The sequence below is a fragment of the Falco punctatus genome (assembly GCF_963210335.1).
Source record: "Falco punctatus genome assembly, chromosome: 18".
In the NCBI taxonomy this organism is placed as follows: domain Eukaryota; kingdom Metazoa; phylum Chordata; class Aves; order Falconiformes; family Falconidae; genus Falco; species Falco punctatus.
In genome coordinates this window covers 6,639,599-6,664,407 of record NC_137598.1, presented here as the reverse complement: position 1 = coordinate 6,664,407, position 24,809 = coordinate 6,639,599, and the positions used below count along the sequence as shown (strand labels likewise).

General features: G+C 57.5%; 2 protein-coding genes and 2 long non-coding RNA genes across 69 annotated transcripts in view; 3 read left to right on the top strand and 1 right to left on the bottom strand.

Moving 5' to 3' along the window:
- The window catches only part of LOC308055213, a 528,334-nt gene that overhangs the window by 460,190 nt on the left and 43,335 nt on the right, over window positions 1–24,809 (bottom strand). The window lies entirely within an intron of this gene.
- LOC308055215 overlaps window positions 1–24,809 on the top strand; it is a 118,754-nt gene that overhangs the window by 54,081 nt on the left and 39,864 nt on the right. The window lies entirely within an intron of this gene.
- LOC308054816 (metalloproteinase inhibitor 2-like) lies at window positions 11,837–14,792 on the top strand. The gene is made up of 4 exons (XM_080368185.1): window positions 11,837–11,985; window positions 12,070–12,178; window positions 12,528–12,652; window positions 13,067–14,792. The coding sequence occupies exons 2-4, from the start codon at window positions 12,070–12,072 to the stop codon at window positions 13,265–13,267; spliced, it is 435 nt and encodes a 144-aa protein (XP_080224311.1). The 5' UTR covers window positions 11,837–11,985; the 3' UTR covers window positions 13,268–14,792.
- LOC308054822 (ubiquitin carboxyl-terminal hydrolase 36-like) lies at window positions 15,955–24,807 on the top strand (the record flags this gene model as incomplete). The annotated part of the gene is made up of 16 exons (XM_080368200.1): window positions 15,955–16,032; window positions 16,352–16,634; window positions 16,727–16,948; window positions 17,709–17,819; window positions 18,074–18,173; window positions 18,810–18,877; window positions 19,297–19,367; window positions 19,776–19,858; window positions 20,191–20,302; window positions 20,602–20,742; window positions 21,062–21,162; window positions 21,457–21,595; window positions 21,864–22,544; window positions 23,212–23,339; window positions 24,041–24,400; window positions 24,672–24,807. Coding segments are annotated over exons 1-16 (2,739 nt in total), but the record flags the coding sequence as incomplete, so codon positions are not given.

Here is a 24,809-nt window from a genome sequence, read left to right as displayed (position 1 = left end):
GTGCAATTCATAAGTTTGCTTTTCTGGGTTTTATAATCACAGTGATCTTCTTCCCTACATTCAACACATTATCTGTGATATCTGGCAATGCAGAGGATCAAACTATTTTACTTTTACAAGGAAACAGTTGTTTGTTGCAAATTGACTTGACTTTAAACAGCTTTTATTTCTCACTCTTATGTTAAATAATGGTAGAAAGTTACTGCAGCTGAGCATGTCTCGACTGGAATAAAGGGTATTTCACTGTATTTAACCGTCAAACATATGTGTTAGATGACCCGCCAGAACCAAAATTTCCAGCTGTACTGGAGAAAGCGTGCTCTTAGAATGAAAGGCGGGCATTTAACATGAAATGTAAAATTATCCAAACTGTTTTTCATAATGATGCGGGAGACAACCCAGTGGTGAAGAACCCTTTGCAAAACAATGGGGACTCAGCCTGCTGCTGTACTGCATGAAAGAGCAGGGAAAGGAGGGGCTGACTCAACGGGCTACCAATGGGATAGGGACTATCACCTGACTTTTCCCAGAGCATGATCTCCTTGCCCATGATGTCTGTGTGCTGAAACCTCATCAGCATTGCCGTGTTCTTTACCTCACCCTTGCTTAGGTCTTTATTCAGACACTAATTGCTTCTCAGCTGAGCAGCACCCCAAAGGAATGATTATGCTCAACTCCAACACCTTCAGAAGGTGAAGGGGTTTCCTTTTACTGCCACCATCTTTGGCAGGTTATTTAACTATAAAGCCAATTCCATATGTTCCGATTCCATATGGTCTGCAGGGATTTTTCTGTCTTCTGTGTGTTTCAAACCCGCATCCTAAATGACTCTTTCTAACATTCCAGTGTGACCTCTCGGTCTGCAGTTTTTTACAGGAGATAGTATACTTGGCACTGGGAAGCAGATCTCTTGGGTATTCATTCCAGCTTCACCCCTGACTTACCCTATAGGCTTGTTCAACTCACTTATTCTGTGTCATGGTCATTTCTGGCTGTAAGAAGAACCTCAGGTGGGATTTTGAAGGCTTGACAAAGTAAAATCAAGAGGAGGCTCTAGTGACAGAAGTTCAGTACGCTGGCACGCCAAACAGCTTGAGGTGAGCAGCTCAAGTGAGAAACGCTGGCAAGCCAGGATCACAGCCTTCACTTGGCAATTTTGCCCTTCGCTGCAAGGAGATACGAGGGAGATTGGGATGCACTGGCACACGTGACCGCTTTGTAAGGAGTTTGGCTCTCATGCTCTGCTCTGCTGGAAGAGCTGCCTCACCCCCGCGGAGACAGCCGAGCCTCCAAATCCTTTCAACCATGTAACCAAAGAAAAAAACAGCTATCTGATATTAAACTAAATGATGACTACAGTAAACCAGGGTGCTTTCTGAATGCTTTCAAAAGCATTAGAGAGATTGGAAAATTCTGGTTTAGAACACAGAACCCGATTTGACAGCACCCTCTAACACATCTTTGAAAATCAATGCACTAACAGAAAACAGTAGGTTGTCTGGGACAAACAGCCCAGTTACATGAAGCCTTTCTGCTGCACATTACAAACTGCAAATCAGTAACAACTACAAGGCACAGCAATTAAAATAGGTAGAGTCCAGCAAGAGCTCTTCAATGCCCTGTCACTGAAGAGCCAAACCAAACCGCACGGTGGCACGCAGGGCAGCAGGCACTCTGGGGCACAGGCTGGGATGCCGTGTGTCTGTCCAACACAGCTGCCTGACCCACATGCCAGCGAGGACCACGCTGCACCCAGCCCCAGGGTACCATTGGTGTTACACAGTACATCTAACACTGGGCAGCTGTACACGAATGACATCAAACTGCCACCATCTCAGTTTGTATTTGCACTCCCATCCCAGGAGTGTCTGTGCAGAGGAGGTATTTACTGCCGCATGCGCAAGAGCAACGGCAAGGGCAGGCAGCGCAGCGATCTCCTGTTACCGAACGTGCTGCTCTGGGACTCCCAAACAGGCAGTCAGTTAGATCCCTGGCAAAGTTCTCCAGCAAAGCCACCCCTGATTTGTATCCACCTCAGCTGTACAAACACGGTGTAAACAGAAGCCGAGCAGCTCTTTACCTCCAGCACTGTATGTCCTTTTCCTTCCCATGTGACATGGGAAGGAAAGGGACATACACCACCACCTGCAAAAGCACTCACGGAAATGAGCAAACCCCACGCGCCAGAAAGAGGCAGGGCTTTCAGAGGAAAGGAGGGTATTCAATGGGAAGCTGCAGATGTGCCCTGCCTGAAGAAGGCACCACTGGCAACCCCTCCTCTGTGAGAGCTGTGGAGATGCAGAGGGGGCAGGAAGGCAGGCGTCCGGGAGTAACTAGAAGCCCTGGTTTGCTATTGCTGCAGTATCCCTGGCTGGGGGACAATAGAGCTCTCCATGAAATGACAATCAACCAAAAAAATTCAGAGGGGCACAGCAGGGAGCACAAGCTGCTGGGCATCAGCAAAGGGCTGTGCTCAGCTTTTCTGCAATAGGTGAGAGCGTAAGGGCACTTTAAATCGGAATGTGTCCTGAATCATGTTAGGAAGAAGACAAAGAACATATCCTGCTGGGAAGATCATTAATGATTAGGAAAACTATATGATTAGGCTACTATATTAGGTTATTATATTAATGATTAGGCTGCTATAAATTTGTCTCAGGTTAGAAAAGGCCAGGAATCTTTAAAGGACACTACAAAAAAACTACATTTAAGAGAAAAGGCAGTGTAGTAGCAAATGGAATTAAAAGGAGTCCTAGAAAGTAAATCTTTCAGTAATAAGCAAGCAAGGCTAAAAACAATCTAGGGCATAGAAAAGATTAGTTCAGCCGCAGGACACACGGCAGATAGGAGAGCAAATTAGTTCTGTCTTACCAAAATGTAAATGGAGGGGGGGAAAAAAATTCCGAACTTATGTGTTTCTCTTTATTTTTCCTGCATCTAATTTTTAACTGTTAAGAGAAATAACACAAAAGCTTTATTTTTGCTAATGCAAGGAAACTGGAATCTGGAAGTTAAATTAATCCTTTACACATTGTCATTTGGGGATTATTTCTCCCAGATCCAAGGGAGACACTTTCTAGAAAGTTTTGCTGTGAATGGTGTGATTAACTGAGCTGAGTTGAGATCCTTGGGTGCCTAAGGAGGCCCAGGCGATACTGGCATCATTCTTACTGTGTTATGGGAAGAAGCCAGGCACGCAAGGCTGGGCTCCTCCAAACAGCCAGCTCTGTACTCTGCTGAGTGATGCACAGGGTGCTGTGTGCCAGGATTGCAGAGTCCCCAGCCCTGACCAGCTGCATTAGGCTCAGAATAAAATGCAGTGGATTGTTTTGTTGCTGCTTGCTAGAGTTTTATTACTATTATTAATTAATAAAAAGTGGTGGTTTTTTTTAAAAAAAAAAAGAAAAGATGTGGATGAATATAGCCTGGTATGTTAAAAAAGAACCTAGCCCTTCACACAGATTCCCAAACCAGCTGTCTTACAGGCACAAGGTTTCCCCTTTTTGGGGAATATCACCGCATCTGCCCATGCCATCTGTTTAACTCACTGGAGCAATTTTAAGAAGTGTTCTTGACAGACTGCCAGGACTGTGGCCCTTGAAGGCGTCTGCACGGGGAGATATTGGAGACGGGGCTTGCAGAAGGAAAGCACCCACCCAGATCACCAGCTCCTACTACTTGAAACAAAAGCCATCTAAAGCAAGAGAGCTCTGTACAAATCATCACCAGCACCTACGGACCAGCAGAACTCGGTGGGGTTGTTACTGTTCTACTTACATGAGGAAAACGAAAAGCCAGTAAAAAAAATGACAACTAGGAGAAAGAAGTTGTTAAAATGTTGATCCTCCATAAGAAGTATTACAGAATCCTTTTCTTACATTCTGTTTTATCTGAGATAAGGTCTGTGCTACCCTTGAGGACGCTTGGTGGCGAGACTCTCTCCAAGAGTGGGGAATCACCACAGTGCCAGCTTAAAAATGCTATCCCGTAACTCCAACTTCAGCACGGACACCACCCCACCAGGACAGCGGGCCTCCTGGCTGTCTCCCACCATGCTGGGGCCGTGGTTTCCAGAGCAGCCTCTGGGGCTACCTTGAGCAGCTGCTGCTGGCACGGCTCAGGTGGCTTCCCTGTCACTTGCCTGCCCTGCCAAGACTTCTTGCATTGTATTGTATTTTGGTTAAAGCTTTCCGACTGCTCTTCGGGACCGCATATTTATGTTTCCCGGGAGGCCAGATGTGCAAGGCTTGGCCTCAGTGCCAAGGTTCTCAAGTAGTCCCTCTTTCTCAGAGGGTTCTTCTAGGACAGCAGCAGCACATGAGTCCTGATCTTCCTCTTCTGCAAAAAAGGCAAGGTGTAGTTTTGGCGTATCATCATAGCAGCCTTATGGTCTCCTAGATGCACGGTGAACTTACAAATTCCAGACATTTTGTGTTACTGCAACCTGCTTTGTCAGTGTAACAGGTTTGGACTGGCCATGTTCCTGCTACCAATGTAAACATGACATTAGTACAAAACGAAAAAGCCCCTCCTTGTTATCATCAGCGTGGCTCTGCAGACAACCAGCACTTCAGTGTCAGGGCAGCCGGGGAAGTGGGAATGCCAGCACTGAGGGAAACCAAACGTTACAGCAGAGCAAAACTGGCTCTGATGTGACAATGTAAAGTTATCGGCTCCAATGCCGAGATTCACACAGATCCAATGTCAAAATATCAGTTAGAAAATTCAGAAGCACCTGGGGAAAAATCCCCCCAAACAAAGCTGTAAAAAAACCCAAATTAACAGGACATACCATTGAATTAATCAAGCTTAGTTAAGATTTACCTCAACTAAGTATTTGAAAGAGAAGACAGGGTAAGCAGGAATCTTTGCTGCGCCCCCTCCCCCCCAGTTTTGTGTCCAAAAGGCTAAACATATCAAAGGAGCTTAGCAGGTGTCCTTTTCTAGGCCACCAGCTGGAGTAAAGCCATTGAGGGTCAGTGACTAAGGGCCAAATCCAACCAAAGTCTGAAAAGACTCGGCAACTGGACAAGTGACCCAGCTGTTGCCAGTGGGTGAAAAGGACAGAGACATGTACAGATTGTGCAAATACGCAGCATTTCAGTGGGGCAGTTCAATGGCAAGTGAGAAAAAAAACTGCTTTAATGTGATTTCGCATTGATTTTTTCTAGCCAAAATGCGAACATAAGAAAGTAGATTTTATACACACTGTTGCATTTATTTTTAAGGTACTTTTAATGAAAGGTATATTCCCCTGTTGCTTAGAAAACTACATGAAACAGGTCTTCCATTGGCTGCATCCCAAGAAATGACTGTGACGCTGAAGGAACTTCCTTGATCCTCCGACGTGGCGACAACAACGACTCCTGCGCGACGGCACAAGCACGGGCTCCTCCAGCGCAAAGCAACAAAAGGCTCCTCCAGGGCGCTGCCACCATCGGCTCCTCCTCGGCAGCGTAACAAAGGGCTTCTCCACGACGAGGGGCTCCCGAGGCGCTTTGCCACCAATCGCTCCCCTGCGGCGCTGCGCTACCGGGGGCTCTCCAGGATGGCTTGATGACAATAAAGCACAATTAATACCATGCTTGAAATACAATACAGAACACAACAGATTTAAAGTACCACACAAACAATGCATTACCAACAAGACAACCGAAAATGCAAGTTATACCGCAGCACACACAAGACTATACAGACCAGACCCACTATACACACGATGCATAAAACACAAGACAACACAGACAATACAATATACAATACAAAACAAACCACAGCACAAAGCGCTACCTACCGTGCTCCAACGTGGAACAGCACAAGGCTCCTACAGGGACGAGGACAACGGCTCCCAGAGAACGGTGCGACCAACAGCTCCTCCAGAACAAAGCCATCAAGGGCTCCTCTGCAGTGGTGCGATGAAGGGCCCTCCAACACACGGCAATGAAGAGCTCCTCCAGGGGAGCACGATGCAGGCTCCTCCAACATAATTAGACACAGGTGCCCTAGCAGACAGGGCAAGGAGCGGCACCTGCAGGACGGTGCAGCTAATGGCTCATCCGGTGCGGCACAACAAAGGGCTCCTCCACCATCGAGCCATCAGGGGCTCCTCCAATGCTGCACCACCAAGGGCCCCACCAGCATGGCACCACCAACAGCTGCTCCGCTGCACCAAAGGGGCTCCAAGAAGAGCTGGGCATCAAACAAACTGCTCCTCCGGCGCTCCCTGCTAACCACTGCTCTGCTGCGGCAGCACAAAGCCAACCTCTGGGGAGGCGCCAAGACACGCTCCTCCGACAGGGTGACAACAACGACTCCTGCGCGACGGCACAAGCACGGGCTCCTCCAGCGCAAAGCAACAAATGGCTCCTCCAGGGCGCTGCCACCATCGGCTCCTCCTCGGCAGCGTAACAAAGGGCTGCTCCACTGCGGCACGACGAGGGGCTCCCGAGGCGCTTTGCCACCAATCACTCCCCTGCGGCGCTGCGCTACAGGGCTGCTCCGGGGCGGCGCCACTGGGGGCTCTCCAGGAGCAACACTATCAGCATCTCCTCTGGGGTGGTGTGAGCGCAGTGCAACACAACTCATACCACGCTGGAAAGAACAGACTTGAAATACAATACGTCATACCATGTATTACAAACAGCCCAGCAGAAAACACAAGACGTACCATAGGATACAAAATACAACCCTACGCACACCATACCCACTAGGCAGGAAATACAAGATACAACTCAAGAGACCCTCAGTACAATGAGCACTAAACCACGAGGAGCTGCCGTGCTGTGGTGGTCGGAGCCCCTTTGCCATGCTGTGGGCGCGGAGGGCCGTGGGCTGACTGCTGGTGCTGCTGCTGATTGGGCCCCGTCCTGTTCCCGTCAGAGGGCTGGGATGACGCACGCGGCCATGGCAGCACTTAACCCGTGGCTCCCGCACAGGCCGGCGGGTGAGTGGGGCCTGGTGCCTCCCACCTCCCCGTGGGCACCGCCGTGCTCCAGGGGAGCCCCCATGGCCTCCTGCTGCCTCTCTGCTGTGGGGCTGCCGTGCTCAGCTCCACATTCCCCCAGCCTCCACACCCCCAGAAGCACCCTGCCACTGTGCCGGGGCGGGGGCGCCCTGCTCCGCTGCCCCTGCCAGGGTGCGAGCAAGCACCTGGGGGCTGGTTGTTGCCTGCGTGCCAGGGTGCAGGAGTCCCTCCCGGGGGTGTTTTGCTGGATCCCTGGCTCTGCCAGCCTCAAGCAGAGTTGGAGTGACCCCAAGGCTGCCCCTGCTGTGGGGATGGGTGCCCAGGCTGGTGGTGCTGGGTGGGCAGTGGGCAGTGCTGGCACTGGCAGCTGGCCCCTTTGCTCAGCCGGCTGCCAGCAGCCCCAGAGAAGGGAGCTTTGTTCCCTGGCCATTCAGCCCAGCAGCGGCCCCCACGCTCTGCGGGCACCAGCGCTTCCTGGGCAGCTGCAGGCGGGTGCTGGTGGGGCCATACAGTGGGGTTTGGGGTGGGATGGTGGAGGAAGGGGCAGCCGTTTGGCATGTCTCTGGCCGGGAGGGGAGTCCCAGAGCAGAGGCTCCTTGTGCTGCCCCTCAGCCCGTGGGGCACACGCAGGCAGGCACAGAGCTTTCCAGCAGCTCGCTCAAGCTGGGTTGGGCAAAGGCAGGACCTACCTTGGCTGCAGCTTCTCTTCTTGGCAGGTCTCATCAAGGCAGGTCACCACTTCCAAACCGCCTTTTCTTCTTCCCCAGAGAGGACCTGGGGCTGCAGCATCTCCCTGCCAGCTGCCCATGGTGGCTCCTGCTGCGATGGTAACTGTCTGCAGCAGGAGCCTCACTTAGCAGTATGAAACACAGAGGGTGCAGCCCCTGAGCTGGGGCAGCCGTGTGGCAGGGGCCGGAGATGACAGCATCCCACTGGCTGGCAAGCACAGAGGGACATCCCAGTGGGTTTGTGGCACTGGGTGACTCTCTTTGCCCCCAGCTTTGCTCCTGGAGCTGCACTGCAGCCCCAGTCTGTCCCAGCTGGCTGTGTGCTTGTCGCACAGCCAGAGGGAGTGGTACAGGGTCAGCTGGGCCCCAGCACAGGGCCCTTCCTTGTGGCACTGTTGCCCACTGCAGTGTGGGGACCACTCTACTGTGGGATGCCCAGGACTCCCCGGCCGCTCTGCCCCGGCCAGCCCTGGCTGGTCAGGGTGGGAGGTCACCAGCTCCCCATGGACCCCCACCTATCTGCAGCTGGGGGCAGACAACCCTCTCCCTGCTTACCCTTGTGCCTGTTCCTGGATCCTGCCTTGGGCAGGAGGATGAGGCAGCAGGGAGCAGTGCTGGAAGGTGGCTGTGGGCCATGCCAGGGCAGCTGCAGCGAGCTGGGGGGTTATCGAAAGCTCTTGGAACAGCCCCCAGCCCTGAGTCCCCCAGGGTGGCAGGCACAAGGGCAGCCCCGCTCAGCGGGCATGGACTAGGGAGCTCCGAAGGCCCCAGCTGTGAGTGCAGCCCTTGTCATGCATCAGCTTCTGTGCGGAGTTAAAAGGCGAACGCTGGCGTTTCTCCCAGTGCAGAGGCAGGAAGAGGCCAGCCGGCAGCCTCGGCGTGGGGGCGAGCTCTCCTGCCCTGCCAGGGTGGTGGGACCGACCCCTATGGCAGAGGGCTGCGAGAGAACTCGCTGCCTTGCCAGGGTCTGCCCTCAGAGGGCTCCAGGGTCCTCATTACAGGGTGGCCATGGCCTGCAGCCCAGGGGGCCAGCACAGGGGCTGTCACTGGTGGGGCTCCCACAGTGCATCTTCTTGCCACAGCTTGTCCTGCCGGGGGAAGGAGCGTTCCCAGCATTGTCCTGGTCAGACTCAGTTGTCCAGTGCTGGTGGTGTGCTGTGCCTGCCGTGTGCCTTGGGAGAGCCTCAGCTCAGCTTCACAGAGGGTGTGGGCTCCTGCTGCTGATGGCTCTCCAGGCTGGTGGCAGGAGTGGTGGCATTTGGGGAGGGCTGAGTGCCGGCCTCTGAGTACCTGGGGCCTTCCTCCATCCCTCAGCCCTGCCTCCTCATCCCAGGGCTCTCAGCTGGGCTCTCCTCTGGGGCTCTCCTCCACAATCCCTGCAGCTTGCCCTCCTCACTGCTCTGGTTCCTGGCTGGCACAGAGCAGCGCAGCCAAGCTTGGCGGGGGTCTTGGCGGGGAAAGCGCAGCGCAGCCATCCCCTCCACAAAGCCGCACTGTTCAGAACAAATCCGCCTAGAATTGGGCTGCATTTTTGTCAAGTGATTCATCAGCACGTGAATGGAAAAGGCTGGAGCCCCTGAACCAGTAACCGTTCCCTGCTCTTGGAGCCACTGCACCGGAGTCGTGTGCACGCTCTCCAGCTTGGTTGCACCCAAGTTACACCGCAGATGTGCGCAGAGCAGCGAAGGGCCTGGCATGTGGGGGCACGCAGCAGCTGGGTCGGGGGGCGAGGGGTGGCCTGTGCCAGCGGTGACCCAGGCATGCTGCTGGCAGAGGAGCAGGCGCTGGCAGCGGGCAGGGACTGAGTCTGCACGTGGCAAGCTGAGCTCCTGCAGCCTGGGTTGGGGACTGGGATGGGGGGCTGTGCCGAGGGACTTGCCCTGCTGCCTACTGCAGGCCAGGAGGCTGGGGCTTCCTGCATGGCCAAGATGCTGCGTGTGCTGCCAGTGTGCCAGGGCAGCCTGACCCTTCCCCAGGGAAGGGGAGCAGGGCTGGGAAAGCCCTCGGTGCAGCCCTGGTACTGGTATGCGTTGCATCCCTCTGGCCTGCACCGAGTGAGTGCCCACATTGACCAGGGGTGTCTGTTTTTGAAAGTCTTCTTCCCTGGCCCCTGGTCCTGCTGGTGGCCACCCTCCCTTTTCCAGAGTAAACTCAGCTGGCCCTTACCAGTGCCCATGTGGGGCTGTGCCCCCCTGACCTTCAGCTTAAATAGCCCATCCACATGCCCCCACGCCCCATTAGTATTTATAGAGCGTGGTCAGATTCCTTCTCCTTGCTGTGCCAAATGAAAGAAGGCAAGCTCATCTGTGCTGGGCTGGTGAGCCCTGCGTGTCCCCAGCTGCTCCCACCCCAGCACCTTTTGGGGGGGACACAAGCTAGATCTCCAGCTTGGCTGTTGCTTGCTCTTCTGCCACCCTGGCCAAAGCATGGACCCCATCCCGTACCCTGCAGCATGCACGGGGCTGGCAGGTGCCCCGAGAGATGGGGATCTGGCCTCCCCGTGGGATGGCAGTACCCCCAGCAGAGTGGAGAGCCCTGTGAGCCCCTGCCCTGCAGCCAGGCCCCCTCCTCAGCTCCAGCTGTGAGGGTGCTGAGCAGGAGCTGCAGCTTTGGGGATGCCACTGCCCCCTGTGCCATCAGCGTCCCCGGTGCTGCCTGGGGCCAGCCGGGAGCTTCCGTTCTCACACTGATGGAGAGAACCAGGCAGGGCTGGGAGCCACAGCTCTCAGCACCGCAGCCCTGGCCTTGCATGCCTGTGTCGCTGCGTTCATCACAGGCAGCTGTAACCTGCGCAGCGCAGCACTGAACCAGCTGCCGTGTCCCGAGCCAGTGAGTAAGGGTGAGCTGGCTGCCTGCTTCCTGCCTGCCCTGCCCACCCCGAGTGCCCTGCAGGGCACTGCCACGTGCAGAGCACTCACATGCTCGTTCATGTATCCCCAGGCTGTGCTGGCAGCTCACCACAGGGACCCTTCCACCGCAGAGCTGTCCCCAGGCTCCAGGGTGCTGTGACCTCAATGATCCTGGGGCACCCGACCTTGTCTCTTGGCACCAAGCACTGGAACTGCCCCAGGGCTGTGCAGAACCGGGAGGGCTTTTGCCTGTGGCTGGGCTGCTCCAGGGTGCTGGCTGGGGAACTTGCTGCCTCTCCTCACCAGGCTGTGTTTTTTCACTGCCCAGCCCTCGGTGTCCCCAGGTTATTTTTTCTGGCAGCAGGGGCAGGGATCGACACCCTGCAGCCCCCGGCCCCGAGAGGACGCGATGTTTGCACCTGCATGGTGTGAGGCTCCATGTGGTGGTAGCTGAGGTCTGGCGGGGAGCCAGCAGCCAGAGCATTGCCCCGTGGCAGCTGGGACCCTTCCCTGGTGGGACAGGGACCCCATGCTTCAGCTGTGGGGTGTGAAGGCAGCCTGGTCCAGGGACACCCACTCCCCTGGCATGGTGGTGCAGAGGGGCTGGCAGGGGTCTCGGGGCGTGCCAGGGACCCCAGCATGAGCTGCCTGTGCAGGCACTTGGTGAGCATCGCTGGTGCCCGTGCTGGCCGTGGCAGGCAGCCACGGGGATGCAGCTCCCACCTTCCTCTGCACCCGAAGGTGACCCTCCAAATAGCTCCCCCATGCCCTTTCCCCCTCCAGCCCTGCCAGGCCACACAGGCATTTGGCTGGGGCCCTCGTCAGAAACTGGTTTAATTAATGACAGTGGGACAAATACCGTGGTGCTCCCAGGACGCTGCTGGCAGGTTTTAGCTGACTCAGTGCCATCTGGGTGACAGGCACGAGCCCAGGCAGGGCCAGCCTGCACCCACAACGCTGACAGGAGCTGGGCAGAGACCAAGCCAGTGCTGGCCAAGTGCAACTGGTCCAGCACAACTGGCAGTGGTGGGGCTGGGTGACCCTGGGGTGACCTTTCCTTATTGGCCACCGTGAGGCTGCTGCTGCAGTGCTACCCGTTGCTGTCCTGCACATGTCAGAGCCCTGTCCCTTCGGGGACAGCGTGTGACAACCAGCTCTGCGGGCAGCTGGATGTCTGTGGGGAGGACACTGGGGCTGGCTGCGGGTAGCCAGCCCCATGGAGGGTGGGACTCCCTGTGGGATGGGGAGGCTAAGTGGGACTGTCCAGCCAGGGCAGCACTGTGTGGTGCAGGCAACACCTCCAGTCCTTGGCCACCCCTGCTGACCTTGACACCCCTCCATTGCAGTGATCCGAGCAAAGGCTGTCTCTGCGAAAGAGGTGGATTCGGGGAATGATATATACGGGAATCCAATCAAACGAATCCAGTATGAAATCAAGCAGATCAAGGTAATGGGGCACTTTCAGGGCAGGAGACTGGGAGGGACGGGGCAGCCTCTGTACTGGCCACTCACCCCTGCTCCTTCTCGCCAGATGTTTAAGGGCCCTGACAAGGACATAGAGTTCATCTACACGGCTCCGTCCACTGCTGTGTGTGGCCGGCTGCTGGACACCGGCGGGAAGAAGGAGTATCTCATTGCAGGTGGGTGGCTGTGACAGAGGGCTCTTGGGGGTTTTTGGTGGCACTGATGGCCCTGCTGCCTCATGTGCTTCCCAAGATGCCTGTGACATGTGTGCCCACGTGTGTGTGTTGTATCCTGTCCTGCTTCCACCACCAGCCTTCCATGGACCCCCCCAGCTGTGGCAGAGGTGGCTGTGGGACAAGCCTTTGTTCCCTGGGGTCCACCAGGGACAGTATATGGCAAGAGTGGCTGGTTTGCAGTGGCCTCCAGCCCCCCAGGCTGGGCTGAGACCCGGGCACCCCAAACCAAAGTCGGGTTCCGGGGCGCCTGGAGGGGACCCTCTGATCGGTCTCTCTGGCCTCTCCCCAGGCAAGTCAGAGGGCAATGGCAAGATGCACATCACGCTCTGTGACTTGGTCTCCACCTGGGACTCACTGAGCCCGACCCAGAAGAAGAGCCTAAACCAGCGGTACCAGATGGGCTGCGAGTGCAAGGTGAGCAGCCGGGCTGCCCCAGAGCATGGGCTGCGCCCCACTCCCCACACCAATGGGGTCTGCAGCCCTGAGGCAGGCACGGGCTCTGCGGTGAGATGCTTTTCCCTGTCCTTCAAGGATGATACTGTGCCGGGGGCACAGCATGCAGCTAGGGATATGGGAAGGATGGCTGAGCCTCTGGCGCTCTCTGGCTGGGAACCGACCAGCCCTGGGACCCACACTCCCTCAGTCCCCCTGCATCAGTGTTACGTCCCTGTGCCCTGCAGGGAAAGGGTAGCCTGGCATCCCTGGTCCAGAGCTGGGGGGGTGGATGAAGCAGGGCTGTGGAGAATCACCAGTCACAGCTGCCCCATGCTGCTTCCTCCCACCCCAAGGAGCGACCCTCGGGTCTCTGACGGTCTCTGTTATGTGCAGATCTCACGCTGCCTCTCCATCCCCTGCTTCGTCTCTTCCTCGGATGAGTGTCTCTGGACAGACTGGGCAATGGAGAAGAACAATGTGGATGGGCGGCAGGCAAAGCACTACGCTTGCATCAAGAGGAGCGATGGCTCATGCGCCTGGTACCGTGGCATGCCCCCCCCCAAGCAAGAGTTTCTTGACATCGAGGACCCCTAAGCCAAATGAGCGCATTCCAGTAGCCAGTAGAAAAAACCTGCAAGATGTTAGACTGGTCCACGCTGATATCAATTCCTGGAGACAGCATGAAAATCCACTTGGCTGCGGGGCTCCCCATGCTGTGGTGGCTGCCACACGTGTGCAGAGGGCAGAAATGGGGACCTGCTCTGTCACAGGCACCCAGCAGCCCGTGGCCATGCTGGGTGCTCCTGCTCTTGTGGCAGGGCTGAGCAGGGTGTGAGGGGACCCCCCTGCTGGGGCCATGTCCCTGCCTAGCCACACTCAGCCCCAGCACCCTGGCAGCTGTGAAAGAATTGAACCCTCGTGAGTGGCGGGAGCTGCCCCATCTGCGTAGCAGGTCTACCAGTGACCCTGCCACGGGGTAGCCGCCCCAGCAGCTCTTGTCAGGCAGCCCTCCCCACTGCAGCATCCCTGGCCACCCTCCAGCACTGGGGACCCTGCTGTCCCCCTCCTCACCCACCACCCGTCCCTCCTTTTGGGGGTGCAGGAAGGGTACAGCCTTCCAGGCAGGGGCTCTGGGGGTCTTTACCATGTGGCAGAGCCCCCAGCTGTGTGCGAGGGGCTGTGGGTCTTTTGCAGGGCTGGATGGCTCCTGTGCAGGTGCCTTGTCCCAAGAAGCTGGAGGGACATGTTAGCATGGCTGGGGTGGCCCCCCTGCATGCACCTGGGCACTGCAGCCCCTCTCTCCACACGCTCCTCTCGCCATGGGGACACAGAGGCAAGTGCTGGGGTTTACCATCTTCCCCAGCATCACAGAGGGGTCCGTTCCCACCACAACCTGCTGCACGGGCAGAGAGCTGCTGCTGGACCCTTCTGCTGGACAGCCTTAGACCCACCAGCCCTTGCAGGCAGGCAGGCAGGAGGGCTTGGCAGGGCACCGAGGCAAGAGCTCCAACTACACGGGTGCAGGGTGTTTGTCATCACCTCATACAGCTGTTGGCTGAGCTGCACTGCGGCCTTCGGCACCACTGCAGCATTGTGGCCGGTTGAGCTCCCTTCTCTGCGGTGGCGAGGACAGAGCCCGGCACCCAGCTGGGTGCAGGCAGCACCACGGCTGCAGGAAAACCCGTTCCCTCCGGTGAACCCTCCCACACACCTCGGGCCCCGCTTTCTCTGAGCCATTCCCACGTTGTTGCAGCGGCGCTGGTGCGTGCTACGGAGCTGCCCAGCTGCGATGCGGGTGGCACTGTCTCGTGTGCCCGCTGGCCCTTACCGCAGTTGTGTGAGCGTGCTGGGAACAATCCCTGCAGCCCTGCTCTGGGGGCTTTTTCATGCTGTGCATCCCTGTAAGGTTTAAGATGTCGTACTGGACCAGTCTGGGCAATTTCAACATATTAAAGAGAAAAATTAAAAAGAAAGAAAAAACCCCCCACCCAACCTCTAATCAATCCCATATACGACTCCCGTTCGCTTACTGTATGGTTATATCAAATGTGCCATTTACTCCTGTCTCTGCTGGTAGTCTATCTTTGAGTTTAATATTTCCACTTGTTTTGCCACTGGCTCTGTGGTCCCTGTGCTGTAATTTCCGTCTCTCCTCGTCAGGCGCTGGAGTCGCACCGGTTTCGTGCGGGGTGTCTGTACCGGCAGCTGCCAGACAGGGCCGGCGGGGGGCGGGGGCAGGGGCCGCTCTCCGGCTCGGCCGGGCCCCTCACCAGCCGACGAGAGGAGGGGTCCCCGCTGGGTGCTGCTAACCCGGGGCTGGCGCGGGGAGCAGCGGCGGCAAGACCGCGTCTGGCCCCTGCTGGCAGCCCCGGCAGGGCGGGGCCAGAGCGGGCGGGGCGGTTACCCAGGGACGGAGTCACAGGTGACTGGGCCGAACCCATTGTACGTCACAGGCTTTAGAACGCGACCCGTGGCGTTGCTAAGGTCGCGCAGGTGCCACTGCCCGTCACTCCGCTACAGGACTCTGAACTGGGCAGACGCGTGTGGTGGTGTTAGTGAGCGAGAGGTAGTGCTGTCAGTGCGCGCGTTGTCAGTGGCAGCGGTCAGTGCCCTTCAGGGGGAGTGGTGAGTGCCCTCACTGGGAGTGGTCCCTGCCCTCAGCGGGACTTGTCACTGTCCTCATTGGGGGTGGTCACAACCCTCATTGGGAGTGGTTACTGCCCTCAGTAGGACTCGTCACTGCCCTCATTGGGGGTGGTCACTGCCCTCATTGGGAGTGATCGCTGCCCTCACTGGGAGTGATCGCTGCCCTCATTGGGGGTGGTCAGTGCCCTCATTGGAGGTGGTCACTGCCCTCACTGGGAGTGATCGCTGCCCTCATTGGGAGTGGTTACTGCCCTCATTGGGAGTGATCGTTGCCCTCACTGGGAGTGATCACTGCCCTCACTGGGAGTGATCGCTGCCCTCACTGGGAGTGATCGCTGCCCTCATTGGGAGTGGTTACTGCCCTCACTGGGAGTGATCGCTGCCCTCACTGGGAGTGATCGCTGCCCTCATTGGGAGTGGTCGCTGCCCTCACTGGGAGTGATCACTGCCCTCAGTAGGCGTGCCCTGAAGAGCGGTCAGTGCAGGTGCCCTCAGGGGGAGCAGGCAGTGCCCCCAGTGTGATCAGCGGGAGCGGGCAGCACCCTCAGCGAGAGCGGGCAGCCCCCGGTACAGCCTAGCGCCCCTAGAGCCCGCCCTCCGCTGAGCCCACCCCTGTGGTGGGCAGTCGCGGAAGACCGACGAGCCGGCAGCGGACACGCCCCCGCCCCCGGAGCCAGGCAGTGACACGTGCGTGCGGCGCGGAGACCCAGATGGTGAGTACAGCCGCTGGCTGGGATGGGGAGGGCCCAGCTGCACCGCACGCTCTTGCTCCGCCGGCGGGGCCGGCCGCGGGGCGGGCGCGGTGGGGCGCCGGTACCGGGCGGGGCGCACGTGGCCGTGCGGCGGTGCTCAAGGTCGCGGGCGGCGTCGGGCAGGCCGGCAGTGCGGTGGCGACGGCGGGGCCGATGGGGCCTGCGGGCAGCGTGGCGGCAGGGACCGGCCTGCGGCGGGCCTAGGCCGCGGCCGGTTGCACCGGGAGCGAGGGGGAACGGGCCGGCGCCCTCCCGCTCATCCGCTTATCCGCCCGCCCAGTCCCCACAGCCGGGGCCATCCGACCGCGCCATGACGATCCAGGGGAAGCTGAGGGAGGTGCTGAAGCAGAACCGGCGGAGGCCGAGCGAGGATGGGGATCTGGGCCAGCTGCTGGCCGCCTCGGCCAAGAGGGTGCTGCTGGAGAAAGTCGAGTTCGAACCCGCCAGCCGCGACTTCTCCAGCCAGCTGGAGCTGCTGCGCGGGAAGTACGTGGTGCTCAACGGCGGGGCCGCGGCCGCCGACCACCACGGCAGCCCGGAGAAGACGCCACCCAGCAAGCGGGGTAGGTAGAGAGGGTGAGGGGGCCCTCCTCGCGTCTACGTCCCTGCTGCTCACCACCTCTCTCTCCGCTGCTCACCACCTCTCTCCCTGTAGGCAGGGACGATACCCCAGAAGACCAGGGGGACGGGATCCCCATGCCCCAGAAGGTGCTCTTCCCGATGGAGCGGCTCTCCATGAAGTGGGAGCAGAACTACCGCATCGGTGCCGGACTGTGCAACCTAGGGAACACCTGCTTCCTGAACTCTGTTCTTCAGTGCCTGACCTACACACCACCGCTCACCAACTACCTGCTCTCCAAGGAGCACTCCCACAACTGTGAGTGGGGAGGCCTGGCTCGGTGGGCAGCAGGGCCAGGGCAGCTGCATGGGCAGGGCAAGGAGTGCCTGCCTGTCCTGCTCCCAGTGCTGGGCTCGGCAGCTCTGCACATGGCTCTAGCCGGGGGTGTGTGGGTGTCAGGATGCGCGTTCTCTACTCCCTCCTGCCTGTTTCTCCATCAAGAGCATACAGCTCGCTTTTCCTGGCCGTAGTGGTGTTCCTGAGTTCCTTGTGTCTGGGGAGGCTTTGTTTCTGCTGCATGTGGGCAGGACTAAGATGGGTCCAATGTGGTCCGTTGGCTTCCTGGGGACTGAGCTGGGGGTCCCAAACAGCCCCTGGCTGTGGGGACTGCATGAAAGTAGGGCAGCAGGTGCCCTTTCTGGGTGGCTTTGAAAGGGAGTCCAGTGGGCACAGCTCCAAGCTGTGACCACAAGGAGCATCATGGGCCTTGCAGCCTCATCCATAGGGCTCTGGTGGGATCTGCCCCTCAGGGCTGACCTGTGGGGTCCAGTGAGTAGCTGTGACCTGTTTTCTATCCACATGGATGCTGTTCTGTCTGGGTGGGTTGCAGTGGCTGGGACTGTGCCAGCCATGGTCTCTGTGTGCCCAGGGTGCCCCAAAGCTATACTGTAGCACAGAGCTCATAGGGACAGCTAAGCGTGGCTGAGCTGTGTTGGGCCAGAGATCCCCTGTCCCCTGTCCTGCCTCCAGCTCTCCTGGATTTGACCCTAACATCCTGTTTTCTCCTCTTCTGCTCCAGGTCACCAAGAAGGCTTTTGCATGATGTGCGTTATGCAGAGCCATGTGATCCAGGCTTTTACCAACAGTGGCAACGTAATAAAGCCAGTGTCCTTCATCCAAAACCTCAAGAGTAAGGATGGCTCCCCTCCCTTCCTGTAGCCATGCAGGAGAGCAGGGACTAATGCGGGAGCAGAACCTTTGAGACTGCCAGGGGCTTATGACTTCCTGGGCTATGTAGGGGCTTCCCCCATATCCAGCATAAGTCTGATGTCTGGTTTGGGTTGAGGGGGCTCAAACCCCGGAGTTCCTGTCTCAGGGGAGGGAGGGAGGGCAGGCTGCTCTTGTTGCAGCACATGCTGAGGCTGATTCCTCCCTTTTTTGCAGATTTTACCCAGAACATCTTCGGCAGGCAGGAGGATGCGCACGAGTTCCTGCGTTACACCATTGATGCCATGCAGAAGGCCTGCCTGAATGGCTGTACCAAGTATGTGAGGCTTCTGGCCCATCACTGCTCTCTGCTGTCCCTTCGCTTGTCCCCTGTACCCATGTGAGGGGTCTTTGGGGTGAATGTGTCCCCCAGGTTAGACTTGTAGAGGGAGGTACTGACTCCAGGGGCCTCGGGTGGTTGGCCCAACTCTGCCCCTCTCTGACACAGCTCTGGACTGTTGTCTGCTTTCTCCTGACTCCTCTATGCCAGTATAGCTGTGGTCCTGTCCCCAAGTTCTGAGGCTGCTATGGGTCTGGATCTTTTCCCAATTGCCAAGGAATCCAGGCCTGCTTGCTAGTTCAGCCCCAGCGCTGTGGCTGTGGGTGAGCAGCTTTCCCCTCGGCTCTCTGTCCCAGGAAATTTTCGTTGCCTCTCTCTGCAGTGCCTAGCTCTGAGCTCTGCCCCAGGGTTTCTGCTCCTTCTAGAGGAGGGTGTGCATCAGAGCCTGGTGCCACCCTTTCAGTTTTGGCACTGGGAGAGCAAACTGGCAGAGCAACTTCTCTCTGCCCCTGGAGTTCTGCAGCCCGTCTGCTAGCTGGAGCACGCAGGGGAGCTGTCCCGAGGACACAGTGGTGGCCCGCGGGGGTGGCTGGTGTGAAGGGGTGGTGTGAGATCCAATGCTTCTGTCTCTAGGTTGGATCGCCAGACCCAGGCCACGACACTGATTCACCAGATCTATGGTGGTTACCTGCGGTCCTGTGGTGAGTGCTGGCTTCCAGGTCCTGGGCCTGTGACTCCCAGGGGTGCTCTTTCTCTCAGAGCCAGGCTTAGCAGTTTTCCCAAAATATTTTTACTGCAAGTGCAAATTATCCAGAGCTGCAGCTGGTCAGTCTTGTGGGTCGTGACCCCTGTTGTGGTGGTGGAAAAAGCTGCTGTCTGAGGGTCTCTGGCTCATTGCCACCAGAAAAGGGACCTGTGTTGCCAGCTGTGTAGCAATACTTGCTGTCCTAGCACGTAGTGGAATTGCCAGCCTTCCTCTTTGTCAGGCGGTGAATGCTGGTGCTCACATCCCAGAGCCCAAACTCAGAGAGGAGTAACACTGCAACTGCCTGTGCTATGCTGGGGTGGTGGTGGGTGCAAGCGTTGTGCCAGGGTGTGCTCATTGCTCTTTCTTTTGCAGTGAGGTGCTTGGAGTGCAAGAGCGTGTCGGACACCTATGAACCTTTCCTGGACTTGTCGCTGGAGATCATGGTACTGCAGCAGGGCTGAGGACGGGGAGGAGCTCTGCTCTCATGGGAGATATTCCTGCAATTGCATCGTTACTGCTCTCGAGGCTCCTTAACCTGCCAGCATCAAGGCATGGTGCAGACAAGAGGGGAAGCAGCTTCTGTTGTGCTGCCTTCTCTGGCAGAGCAGTGCCCGTCGCCTGAGTGTGGACCATGACTCCTCTGTTGAGGCTCTATGGTGTTGGGGTGCAGCGCAGCCATCCCTCCTAGCATGCTGGGCAGTGCCTAGCTGGTGGCGGGTTCATGAGTTTGGTGTAGTCTGTGACCCTGTGCTTGTGCTCTGTGTTACCTCTTGGAGCCAGTGTCTCAGCAGGGATCTGGGCTGTCATGTGGACAGGCCACTTGTGCCCTGACCTCTCCTCTGCCCTTGCAGGAAGTCACAGACATAACGCGGGCGCTAGAGCTGTATGTGCAGCCAGACATGCTGGGTGGGGAGAATGCCTACATGTGTGACAAGTGAGTGTGTAGGGCTGTGGGTGGGAAGGGTCCTGTGGGTCTGCTGGTGGGAAGAAGGTGGAAAGCCTGCTGCAGCAGGGGAGGGCTTCTCTACCTGCTTCTAGCTAAACTGTGAGGTATGTGGCCATGAAAGCCTGTGATGAAGCCTGCCACTCCTCCATGCCAGTCCGCCCATGAGGAACACCTGGGCCAGAAGACATGGCTGTGGGCAGGTGCCCTGGAGCGGTGCCTGGTGTCAGCAGGGTCATTTCTGTGGGGTTTGTGGTTTGGCCAGGGCTGGCAATCATTTGGGTGGTAGAACAGCTTGAATAGCTCGAGCTCTTTCTGTGCAGATGCAAGAAGAAAGTGTTGGCCAGCAAACAATTCACCATCCACCGACCTTCCAATGTTCTCACAATCTCCCTGAAACGCTTTGCGGATTTTCATGGAGTCAAAATCACCAAGGTGAGTGTTCGGCAATCCAGAGCTTGGGCTGTCTCTTGGCCGGAGGCCCTGCTGCCCAGAGCAGGGTGGGAGGTAGTCCTGTGTGCAGTGCAAGCTCTGCCACTGTTCTGCAGCCCTTCCCCAGCTGTGCAGTGCAGTGGGAGTTTGCCTCATCTTGGCATCTTCCTCACAGTGATCTCTGCCTGGGAGAGCAGGTCCCCCTCCCTTGAGAGATGGGACTCACAGGACAGCTGAGCTGCTCTTGCTGTAGCAAGAAAGCTGTCTGCTGTGCAGGCTCCTGAGGCACCTTCTCCTTGCAGGATGTGGAGTACCCTGAGATCTTGAACATCCGTCCTTACCTGACTCAGAGCAACGGGCATCCTGTCTTGTACAAACTCTATGCAGTGCTGGTGCACTCTGGGTACAGCTGCCACTCAGGGCACTACTACTGCTACGTGAAGGTGAGCCCAGGGCGATCTCTTGGCACCCCCTCTGGGCTGTGGGCTGTGTGCGCTCATGGGTCTCTGCAGTGCGCAGAAAGGAGGGTTCTCAGTAGGTGTGCACAGTGTGGAGCACTGGACTAGGGGGGTGGTGGGGGATACAGGCTGTGCTCTGCTGCAGGAAGCACGGAGCTCTGCTCTCGCAGAGCCCCCTTGCCTGCCCTGGGCCATGTGTGGATTTTGGGGAGAGAAGCTCTGGCAACAGACACTGTACCTGCTGCTCTTCAGGCCACAGGGGTCCTCGGACACAGCCCCGACCCTGTTCTCTCTTCTTCCACAGGCTAGCAATGGGCAGTGGTATCAAATGAACGATAACCTGGTCCGCAGCAGCAACATCCAAGTGGTCCTCAACCAGCAGGCCTACTTGCTGTTCTACCTGAGGTGAGAGCGCCCTCTGCCGCCCAGCCCCTCTGCCCCCCGCTCTCAGCATTTGGGAGGGGGCCGGTAGCGTGTGCGTGGGGGTAGAAAGGAGCTTGGCCCAAGCAGCCGCAATGCCCATGTACATGCTCTGACTCGGAGGAGGGTGGCAGGGAGAGGTCCAGTCCCTTGTCATGGTTTTGCTGTATGACCGCGCCTCCTCAGAGCTTCTGGCTCCTGTTTCCTGTGCGCATCACGGATGAGCGTTCCAGTCGCTCAAACCCTTGCAGTTAACATGCACTTCTCTGCCTTGACCAGAACCCCGAATGCCAGCAAGAACCCAGAGTGGCCCATTGCCAAAGCTGCCTCCGCCCCGCGTGCCAACACTGGTGGCACCTCTGATAAGGTCAAGAAAAGCGTGACCAGTAAGCCCCTGTCTTCACCACTGATGAGACAGGTGAGTCCTGAAAGCTGTCCTTGGCTAGTGCTCCCAGAAGCTGAGAGCTGCTGCCACTCTATGAGGGCAGGCAGACCACAGCTTTGCAGGGAGGTGGGTACACTGCTCTGGATGGGCAGGCACAAGGCAGGACGGTTTCCAGGAGGAATCCTGCTCAGCCAAGGGTCCCTGTGTGGGCCTGGGGAGGGACTGGGAGGGCAGTATCACTCTGTGTCCTTGGCTACTCGAATTCTCTCCTTGCTGAACTTCTCTCTTTCTTTTTGTCTAGAAACCAGGTGTGCAGCCAGTGAAGAAGTGGCTAGGGCTGAAGGAGGTTGGAGTCCCTGTGGCTCGTGGCATGGTTAAGATGGGGCCAAAGCCATCAAACGGAACTGGTAGTCTGAAGCTGCGTGTTAGGTCCCCATCCCCCAAACTGCCCCATAAAGCCAACTCAGCGTTGCCAGGTGATGGGGCCCATAGGTTCAAGAAGCCATGCTCCTTCCGGCAGCTGCTTCCCACACCCAAAGCAGTTCAGGGTTTCTGCAACACCAGCAATGCAAGCAGTGACAAAGTGGAGCTGTCCCAGCAGAGCTCCTCCAAGAGCAAGCAGCCACCTACCTCATCCAAGCTGCTGCTGGAGCCCAGACAGCAGCCCGGGGGCAGTGGGGACATTGCTGGGACCCAGCAGAGGGGCTCCTGTGCCAGCAGTGCTGCCAGCCCAGTGCATGGCACAGTGGAAGAGCAAGCCATAGGGTCCCAGGAAGGCAAGAGCAGAACTACCAGCTTCTGCACCTTTCAAGAAATGAACTGTGACACACGCCTCCCTGCTGGCCCTGGTGCTGAGCCAGCTGTCCCTGAAGACTCCAAGACAGCAAAACTGAAATCCTGCCCATTGACCATCACTGCTCTGGAGCCAGGCAGCACCACATCACCACCACCTGCCAAGAAGCTGGCGCTCTCTCCCAAAAAGGTGAGTCTGAGCCCCTGCCTGGAGACTTCTGTAGGTGCCTCATGCCTTCTGAACAGGGGCTTGTTTTGGAGGCAAGTACAGAGCTAATACTGGCTGTCTTGCTAAGCTGGAGGTAGGTGGGGAGAGCCCCTCAGCCCCAGGGCTGTAGCAGTTGCTCTGCCTTCCGTCTGGGTTGGGGCATGGGGCCAGGCCCCCACTGTTGTTCACATCCCTAAGTGATGCAGAATTAATGGCTCCTGCCTTTTTGCTCAGGACAGAGGGGTGGCTGTGCCAGTCCCTGCAGTGGGGCAGCCTCGCCAGCCTCCTTGGGGTACTGTGTCACCTGGGGCGAGTGGGAGCAGGTGATGCAACAGCTGGAGGGCTGTGGGGTTGCTTCCTCCTTGGGCGGTGGCATGGGACTTGCCCTCTGGGCACTGTTGTGCAGCCAGGACTCAGGATGGTGCACTGGGATTTCTGTTCTTTAAATTTCCTACCTTCTTTTTTTTCCTTTGTGCTTCTAACTGAAAACACTTCTGATTGTTCTTCTACCACCTCCCCACTTCCTCCCCCCCATCTGTGTCTGTTCCCCTCCCCTTTCTCTTGGCTCCCCTTTTAATTTTTTCCTCTTGACTCATGGAAACCTCTTTTCTTTAGACCACCAAGTTTTTATTTATGTCAATAACTACAGGGCAACACCCTGCAGAAGATGAGCAGAAGTGACTGCCACGCACAACCTCACCCACAATCTGCTGACCCCACCAACCTCACGAACAACACCCACCCTGAGTCCACTCCCTCGCCTTTTGGCGAGTTGAGGTAAGCAGTGCCAGTCACTCCCAGGCTCCTGCACGGCAACAAGGCCAGTAGCAGCCTTGGGCTACTCCACGAGGCAACTGTCTGGCATCGAAGCTGGCTGGGGGGGGGAGTGACTTTGTCAGCTGGCTCTCCTGTTCTGCTGGGCTGGTATGGCTTGCTCTGGATCCTAGAAGCAGGGCAGTTTCTCTGACTGTCGGCACAAGGCCAGAGGGAGCTTTGCAGGCTCTGACCACATACTAGTGTCCCGTGGGATCAGGAGGAACCACCCTGGTCTAGATCTTACTCTGGGTCTCCCTTGTATGTAACCACCATTGGCATGTGCTGCAGCAACACTTGCTCTGTCCTAATCCCCCATGGGAAAGTGTGTGCCCTGTGCATGGCTGGTGCTGGGCAGGTGCAGGGTCACTGTATGCACTTGCAGCTGCTGCTCTGAGAGCAGGGTCTGATTCAGATTTCCTGCATGAGATGGTAGCAGTTGGATGTTGTGCTCATGCATCTAGAGGTGTGGAGGAAGAGAGGGGCTCCCACTCCTGACCTGGTGGCTTTCAGATCATGTCAGCCTCTTATTGTCCTTCAGGCTGTCCTTATGCCCCCTCAAAATGCCAAATCCTGAAAAGCCTCTACTCAGCTTCTCAGCTCCCAGCCTCCCTCCTGACTAATGGTTCCACTGCCTGCCCTTCACACCACCTTCCTCCCTGCAGCAGGGGGACGGGGCCTGGCCAGGCCACCACTGGTTCTTCCAGAAAGCAGCGTTTTGGAGCCCGTGGCAGCTCTCGTGCTCTGGCTGTGAAGGGCACGGATGAAGACTCCAGCCCCCCCAGGAAGAAGAGGAAGAAGAGTTTCTCTGGGAAGGGCTTGGTGTCCTTCACATGGAAGGAGGCAAGTGAGGGTCCCAGTGGTGGCCAAGAGGGGCCAAGCTGCCAGGATCTGGAGAAGAGGCCCAAGCAGCAAGTGTCAGGCCGCAGTATTTGCCTGGACATGGAGCCCATCTCCTCCAAGAAGAGGAAGAGGAGTGCAGAGGAGATAGAAGAGCCCTGCTCTGGGATGCTGACCTCCTACAGGTGAGGGGCTAGGGTCATGCGAGAGCACACCCGTGCTCTGCCTGAAGTCAGGCTCCCTGGGTGGTGGTCAGGTGCCTCTTGTCTTTCTGCCAGTGGGACAAGTCTTGCCATGGAGCCAACTGAAGTGCCAGCTTGCTGGGAGTGATTTCACCCCTCCCCAAGTGCAGCACTGGGGTCTGAGTGTCCCTGTATCCTGTTGGCGTGCAGGGAGCTCGAACTTTTCCCCACTCTGGTCTGGCCAGAGCAAGCTGACCCCTTCTGACTTCCCCAGCTCTAGGAGATCTGAGTTGGAGCCTCGGAGGACAAAGCGGCCACGGATCATGGAGGCTAGGGCTGGAGAGAATGAGCACTGCAAGCACAAGTGGAGAACAGCACAGCAGCGTGGTCTAGCCATGAACCAGCTGGTGCA